The sequence below is a fragment of the Pleurodeles waltl genome, chromosome 7 (assembly GCF_031143425.1).
Source record: "Pleurodeles waltl isolate 20211129_DDA chromosome 7, aPleWal1.hap1.20221129, whole genome shotgun sequence".
Classification (NCBI taxonomy): domain Eukaryota; kingdom Metazoa; phylum Chordata; class Amphibia; order Caudata; family Salamandridae; genus Pleurodeles; species Pleurodeles waltl.
In genome coordinates, this window is record NC_090446.1 from 1,285,168,847 (window position 1) to 1,285,177,240 (window position 8,394).

Genomic DNA, 8,394 nt, shown 5'->3' on the forward strand with positions numbered 1-8,394 from the left:
CCTATAAAAAACTGAGTTGGCAATTCTTGTCCAGAATCCAGGGAAGGCTTCTGGTCCTGATGGAATTTCCTCAGATTTATATAAATCGGATTTACCTAATTGGACTCTGTATATAAATAGGATATCGAATACTGCCTTGTCCAATAGGCTTTACCCTGATTCTTGGAAGGAGGCAATAATTGTGCCCATACACAAGAAAGGCGAGAAAAACCTTCCAGGGAATTATAGACCCATCAGCCTATTAGATAATTTGCAAAAATTATTTTGCTACCAGCTGTTAAGCAGACTGAAGCGTTGGATAGTGGAAAATCAGGTATTAAGTCATCTTCAGGCAGGGTTCAGAGACAAGGTCAGTACTATTCATCAGGTCTTCCGCTTTATTACTATAAAATGGAAGACCGTAGACGTGAACTCAGGCCACCTCTTTGTGGCATTTGTCGACTTGAAATCCGCTTTTGACCTTGTCCTGCGTCCCAAACTTGGGGAAGTTATGAGCAAAGCTGGAGTCCCCAGCTCCATGCTTAATATAATTAAAGATCTTTACTCAGGCAATTGTGCCAGAGTACGATGGGGTCTGGGAGGTGAACTGACTTCAGCATTTCCCACAGTCCGCAGTGTGAGACAGTGTTGTGTACTTGCGCCCACCCTGTTTCTTTTATTTATTAACGCATGTATTCCCTACCTTCTAGACTGTTCTAGTGATGCCCCTATTATGGGAGGACAGAAGTTTCCATGTCTCCTATTTGCCGACGATACCTTATTACTTTCTCGTACAGCCAAGGGCCTTTCAAGTCTGCTTGCAAGATTTGTGGAGTTTTGCAAAGGTCATGGTCTGGAAATCAACTCACTTAAAACTAAATATATGGTGTTCGGAAACAAAAAGCACAAAATGACAAGACCTGTTTATTTAGAAGGTACCTTTTTGGAAAGAGTGGGCACTTTTGACTACTTAGGTGTAAAACTAGAAGATTCCCACAACTGGCAGGCCCATCTCCAGAAATCATTAACATGCCTGAAGCAAAGGGCGGGTGGTATTGCGAGATTTGCAACCGGATCCCCTAGTTTTGCCTTGACTCCTGCACTTGAAATATACAAATTACAAGCTGGGGGGGGGTCTGTATGGTGCTGAGTTATGGGGTCACTGTAATTTGGAGGATCTGGTTAGGGCGGAAAACCAGTTTTTAAAGATGTTGTTAAGAGTTCCCTCAAGTACCCCCACTTTGCCTATTCATAGAGACTTAAATCTCTATCCATTCAATCAGATAGCTGCCTTAAGGCCTCTACTGTTTTGGATCCGGTTATGGTCTTCAGATGCTCTCATCCCATTTAGGTGTGGGCTGCCCAAACTGGTGGGCACTAATCTTGATACCAAAATTAAGTGGTGTGCCTATGTTGAACGGTCTTTACTTTACCTTGGCTTGGGGTCCTATTGGGCGGATCCCTCTTCTATACCTAAAAATGCCGCTCAGATATTGAAGGACGCTTTCTGGCTTAAAGTCCAAACTGCTCAATTGACTGAAGTTGTGCCCTCTTCCATGTGTGATAGTTTTTTGCAATTTAAAGGCCACTACGCGTTTGAGCCCTTTATGGATGCAGCACTCTCTCCAGTTGCTCGTGCTCTCTTTATCAGATTTAGAATAGGGTCTCTTCCTCTGTGCTCTTTAACCTATAAATGGCCCAATTCTACTAATAAGTCTAAGTTATGTCCGATGGGTTGTAAACACGAAAAAACTGATCTTCATGTTCTTTTTCAATGTTGTGCATATGGTAAACAGAGGGCTTTTTGGATTATTCCCTTATGCAAACAAATGGGTTTTAGGAAGTGTGCATCTGCTGAGAGAGTATTTAAATCAGATTCATCCGTACAAATAGTTTGCCCTGTGGCAAAATGTTTTGAATCAGAGTAGTGGTTTTAAAGAATAAGACTCGTTAACAGATTTTACAAGTAGGCACTTAATGTACAGTCGTTGTATTTAAGTGCAAGTTCATTAGCCCGATGTTTTAGCCGGGACTGGAGGTCCTTTTAAGCATTATATTTATGGAAAACGAAAATCTTTTATGTTATTATCTTATTTCGCTTTTATTATCTCTCTTTTTAGAGTCTGTAATTTATCTTGTTTGTACTCCTTTTACAACTTTTCTCTTGGATCGCATGTATTGTACTTTTATGGTATGCTTTTACCGAAATAAAGTGATGATGATGATGAACTCAGTTGTAAGCAAACTCAGACAAGAATGAGCGTTTCTACCCAGTCTGTGTTATAGGTGTTCAACAAGCATCAAAAGAAGTGTTCGGTCATTTGGTTTACATGTTCTTTTTGTCATTCACTTGGCAAATCAACACCAAAAGTCAAAGATAATAGCAGCAGGAACCCCAATGTAGTCATGCAGCGATGTTGAATTAAAATATCCTCCAATTTCTTAGCACAGGATATATTCAGAGTGGAACAAGATGTGTCAGTTTGGTTAATAGATCCACCACGAATAACATGGTAGTCTGGCTACCAACTGGAGGCACAGTGGTTACCAGTTCATATAGACAGTATTCCAAGGGAAAAACAACTCAGCTGTAGCAGTCCAGTGGGCCAAAAATGAGTTTTTTTTTTTTATTTATCTTTTTATTGCGGGCACAGATTGTGCAGTTCTGTACAGACGTTTGGGCACCCTTAGTCTGACTTTACCAAAACCAATGCTGAATGTATAGAAGAGTTTAATGCTCTCTAGGATGCCCTGCCAGGGGGTGCAGCATGACACTAATGAAGTGCCTACAGATAGGCGTCTGTAGTAGGTACATTCCAAGCTTGTTTTTTTAGAAGCACAAAACATCCTAAATTTGGGGTCTTTGAACAGAAGCAGAACAGACATCATCAAGAAATCTTTCTTAGGCTGTTCTATCTATCACATATCCATCATGGTGGATGGTCAAAAGAGTGCTCCCCAAGCCTGGACAAAGCATCTTCTTTAAGGGTTTTGTTCCTGGTCATTTTTTTATTGTAAAGTTAATGAAAAACAATATCTAGCACAGTCTGGGGACACAGCTCTTATCAAGCATAGAAATTGCAGGTTTATGTGGTCTGAATAAATGGTTGCAGTATGGTGGGCTCTAGGAAGTTACACCTCCATTCTTGATACTATAATTGCGTTCAGCAGAGAGCAGCTTTTTGCAGAACAATGCCACAGGATGAAGTTATCTAATCGAGGGGTCTCTTTGAGGCATTGCTCCACCAGTTGCGAAATGTGAAATGTCAGCCTCCACCAAATATGGAGGTGAAGGGTCTTTGTGTCTGACAGTGTGGGCTGAGGTGAAACCCTCTTTCAACCTTTGGACGGCAACTTCTGATTGCAGGGTCCAAGAAAAAAAAACATCTCCTTTCTGCAAGAAACAGGTTGTAGGGGCACACAACTAGAGAAGTTAATAAGAAACTGCCTGGAGAAATTTGCAAGTCATAGTAAACGTTGAACTTCTGTGTCACGGGAAGGCCAGTACAAAAGAGCTTTGACCTTTCTTTGGTCCATCTGTATCCACCGGAATTATAAAGAAATTCAACAACTGTAGTGTGAAAAATCAATTTTTCAAGCTTAGCAAAAAGTTGGTGCTCGCATAGACATTGAAGGACAGCTCACACCTGTTCCACATGCTCAGGTTCAGTAATTGGAGTAGATTAAAATACTTTCTACATAGTGGCCACACATTTGTTCAGAAAGTGCTGAAGGACCTCATTTATTAAAAAAAAACTGTGGTGCCACTGGAGAGTTACTGAGCCTGAAAGACAAACACGCGCAGAGCTCTTACTTCATGCAAAATGTTCACTCATCTTTCTTGGACTGTGACAGATGGTATGGCCAGTGTAGGTTCAGTTTTGTATAAATAGCTGCTTGTCGTACTTGGTCCAGGAGTACTGAAGTCAAGGGTAATGGGTACCTGTTCTTTATCTTGGCTATGTTTAGTGTGCTCTAATCTAGCATATATACAGAGCCAGAATTCTCTGTTCTTTTTTGGCATAAAACAGCGGCGAGGACACTGGAGATGTTGTTAAACCTATTCACCACAAGCTCCTCGATCTGCTCATGTAGATGTTCATTTTCTTTCCTTGTTGAGGTATGCATAGTAAAATTGCCCCTGGTTGCAGGTCTATCTGGAAGTCAAAACTCCAGTGTGGGGGCAAGACACTAGCTTACCTATCTTGGAAACCACGGTACTGAGTGGGTAGGCCACTCTCATGAGTGGCTTCCACCACTACTCATGACAAGTGGATAACTGACCATGGAGGTGCCTCATAATAATTCAGGTAGCAGTGGAGTCATGGGTCACCTTCAACAAGCACCATTCGGTCTTTGACCTTTGCTGATAGAACCAGTGGATTCCCAATATGAAACCAAATAAATAGTGTCCATAAGTTTGAAAATAAATGTTTCAAAATTGCAGTTATCACATTCCATGGTAATGAGTTCTATTTGATAAGTGATTTGTCTTGAACACAGTTCAGTGATATCTGCATCTCCAACACGTTCTAAGGGCTCTTTCATAAGAAAATGTATAGCTAGACACTTAGCATAGGTTGTGTCAATGGCATTCTTCATCCAACCTGAGTATAGGAAGGACATAGTGTTGTGAAGACAGGGGTAAGATAATGGGTATGGCCAGATGATGACATTCTTCAGTTAAAACATTGGCCATAACATCAATCAATCAATCAATCAAAAAAATTGATAGAGCGCGCTACTCACCCGTTAGGGTTTCAAGGCGCTGGGGGGTGGGGGGGAAGGGTCACTGTTCAACTAGCCATGTCTTTAGTTTTTTTCTGAAGAGCTGGAGGTCTTGGGTCTTGCGGAGGTTGGTAGGGAGGGACTTGGGGGTGAGGTAGGAGAAGGATCTGCCTCCTATGGTGGTGCGTTTGATGCAGGGGATTGTGGCAAGTTCGAGGTCGGCAGATCGGAGGTGGCAGATGGGAGTGTGGAAGTTCACTCTTTTGTTGAGGTAGGCTGGGCCATCGTTGTGGAGGGATTTGTGCGCGTGGATGAGGATTTTGAAGGTGATCCTCTTGTCGATGGGGAGCCAGTGAAGAGATCTTAGGTGTGGTGAGATGTGTTCATGAGAAGGGAGATCCAGGATGAGGCGTGCCGATGTGTTCTGGATTAGGGGCCTAGGGCGGTGGGCCACCAGGAGTCGTCCCATATGTTTTTGTTGGGTCCAAAAAGGATTATTTTGGTTTTGTTAGAGTTGAGCTTGAGGTGGTTGGCAGTCATCCAGGTGGCGGTGTCGAGGAGTGTAGTGTGGAGGTTGGTTTTGGCGGTAGTAGGGTTGCGGGTGAGGGAGATGATGAGTTGGGTGTCGTCTGCGTAGGAGAGGATGGTGATTCCGTATGGTCGAAGGGTGTTGGCGAGCAGGGTCATGTAAATGTTGAAGAGAATGGGGCTGAGGGAGGATCCCTGGGGGACACCACAGATGATTTTGGTGGCAGTGGATTGGAAAGGAGGGAGGCAGACTTTTTTGGGTTCTATCAGTGAGGAAGGAGGTGAACAAGTCTAGGGCTTTTTGTTGAATCCCTGCATTGTGGAGGCATGTGCGGAGTGTGTGATGGCAGACTGTCAAAGGCCGCAGAGAGGTCTAAGACGATGAGTGCGATGGTCTCACCCTTATCGACTCTGGTTCTGATGTCGTCAGTGCATGCTATGAGGGCGTTTTCCGTGCTGTAGTTCTTGCGGAAACCGGACTGGGAGGGGTCGAGTGTGTTGTTTTCCTCCAGGGAGTGGGATAGGCGTGTGTTTACTAGTTTTTCCGTGACCTTGGCGGGGAAAGGGAGGAAAGAGAAGGGGCAGTAGTTGGAGAGGTCGTCCGGGTCAGCTTTGGGCTTTTTTAGGAGTGCAGTGATTTCTGTGTGCTTCCAGGGGTCTGGGAAGGTGACGGTGTCGAATGATGTGTTGATTATGTCGCAAAGCATGGGGCGATGGTTGGGCTGGCTTTGTTGTAACATGAAAGCTCTGAATTGGGTTTGCAGCTGATGGAGGAGTCTAACTTACTATTGGGTCTTGAGATTTTCCTGGACCTCCAAGGTTATATCTAGTATTATTGCCACTGCTTTGGTCAATTTATGCTTTGATAGACATTCCTTGGGAAAGAACTTTGCCACAATAGATCCACAACTTATCTTTATGATTCCTCTCTTTCTCTTACTTTGTCAGTGAACCACACATCCCTCCAGTCTGCATAGACTTCGAACCATTAGTGGAGGGGTGAGGTCCTTATTCTTTTAGTCAGAAAGATTGGCAACTACTTTAGGATCCCTCCCAGTCTTCTCACCAAGATAATGATCCAGTTTCACTGCTAAGTTGATCCAATCATCACAGTCATCAGGAAGATCAACCAGGATATCTTAAGTCATGGCGAAGTCCCAGAGAGAAGAGCATTTCTCTTTTGGCCATTTTGTTTCTGCAACTGGTCAGTCGCAGTTAGATAAGAAAGGAGATCCTGATTTCCTTGCTTTTGATCAAGTGACTCATCCATCGCCTGTGTGCATGTGTGTTTCGCAAACAACTTCCTCATATTTGCCTTGAAGGCGTCAAACTTGGTGGTAGGAAATTAGTGGGTTCCAGAACTTTCCCTCACAGAAATATGGTGAAAATGTGCGTTTGCAAGGGCTCCTCTGTGAGTGAAAAAACCTCTTAGGATCCGTGCAAGTAACACCACCCTGGACTGCCCCTGGTGTCTAGTTTTCAGAAATTAATTTCTCAAGGCTATACTTTGGAGAGTTTCGTTTTGCAGGTGCTAGGCCCAGCTACACAAGCAGGATACCGTTTTAATCAGGAGGCTTGTGGGAATCCAGAATAATAAAGTATTTGTTATTACCAATTGGAGTTTTCTGCATTTGGAGCTTCTATATGTAAGCCAGTGATAAAAAAGGAAGGCATTTTGCAAAATGCCCTCTAAACCACGATAATATTGCTAAGCACACAATCAGAGGGGTACAAATAACAACTGTTCCTAAACTAGTATCTTGTGTATATTTCAAAAATATGTAGGTTTCCTTCATTCACATTTTTCATTCATTTTATTTTGCCATATGCATTTCATTGTAGTGGGTAAACAATGAACATTTTTGTAAGGTGCAACTCAGTTTTTAGCTCTGGGTATCTCATGTTGTTAGATAACCTACAAACCCTATATTTTTCTGCAGTCAGGAAGGTCTATCAGACATAACAATAAATTGCTTTTGTAAATCAGCCAGAGACCAAAAATTACAGATGAAAATGTTGTCACAAATAAATAGCGTTTACTCATTTTGATTCATTCTTTTTATTTCAGCTGTGAGATTCTTTGGGAAGACCTTAACAGCCCGACACAAATTACCTACTGCTGAATTTTGAATGTTGTCTACTTTTCAGAAATGTACAGCTTTTGAGGATCCCCAGCAGTTTCACACCTGTTTCACCATTAACTGCAAATACAGGGAAGCCCCCCAAAAATATGTAAAAAAATGGCCTACCTTTAAAAAAATAAAAAATTAAAAAACTTTGTTGACTTACTCTGTTTGTTCCTTAAACCTTGGAAGATGTTGATCCTAGTAGAGCAAACCTTTTGTTTATGCAGTTTTGACCAAAAAAAACACTATGTCCTTGCACCATGCTCTTTTTTACCATTTTTCCCCCAAAAAACAAAATGTAGCTTTATTTTGGCTATTTTCTCTGTTCCCTCCAGGGAAAACTACAAACCATCAAAACCTTTAGGATCCCCAAGATTGTTCAAAACAAGGACACAAGTTTGGTGCAGACACCTTGTTTGGGGAAAAAAGCTATGGCTGTTTAAGTGCAAACTATCACCAGCAGCCAAAAAGAGATAAACACCAGGGGAGAAAAGGCTTAGCAGCCTAGAGGTTAATCGTTAGGCACTTGAGGTCATTTATAATAAATATTATATAGTTTGATCAACTGATTTTATTTTATAAATTACATTTAGAAAGATTCACTCCTAAAATTACCTAAATTAGGCATGAAAACCATTATATGAATGTAGGCTTGGACCTCAACTAGTAGTTCAGCCAACAGCATATGTCCCCGTAAGCTGTCAACATAGTTTAACATCTCTTCACCAACCCCATAATGGTAAATCCACAAAGGTGAAATGTATTTATGATGACCCATCACAGAAACAAACATCGCTATTTTGGGGGGTTATTACCTTTGAAATACCCATTCAGTGTCACCAGGAAACATTCACAATTTACTTGTACATAGGTCATTTGGAGTATCAGTCTCCCAGTCCTTTATTAGGATTAGCGATCCCAGGAAGTGTTCTTTTGTCCATAAATAAATGAAGATGTCTGATAACAGGACGACTTTATTGACATGATTCTCCCATATTGTCTCAAATGAAGGACCTCTCAAGCTACCTTTAAC

General features: G+C 42.0%; 1 protein-coding gene across 1 annotated transcript in view; it reads left to right on the plus strand.

Moving 5' to 3' along the window:
• The window catches only part of LOC138246183 (uncharacterized protein ZSWIM9-like), a 64,685-nt gene extending 57,196 nt beyond the window's left edge, over positions 1–7,489 (plus strand). Inside the window, exon 5 of the mRNA XM_069200510.1 lies at positions 7,304–7,489. Within this exon, the coding sequence (XP_069056611.1) occupies positions 7,304–7,309 (6 nt within the window). The 3' untranslated portion in view covers positions 7,310–7,489. The remainder of the gene's footprint in view (positions 1–7,303) is intronic.
• The last annotated feature ends 905 nt before the right edge of the window (positions 7,490–8,394 follow it).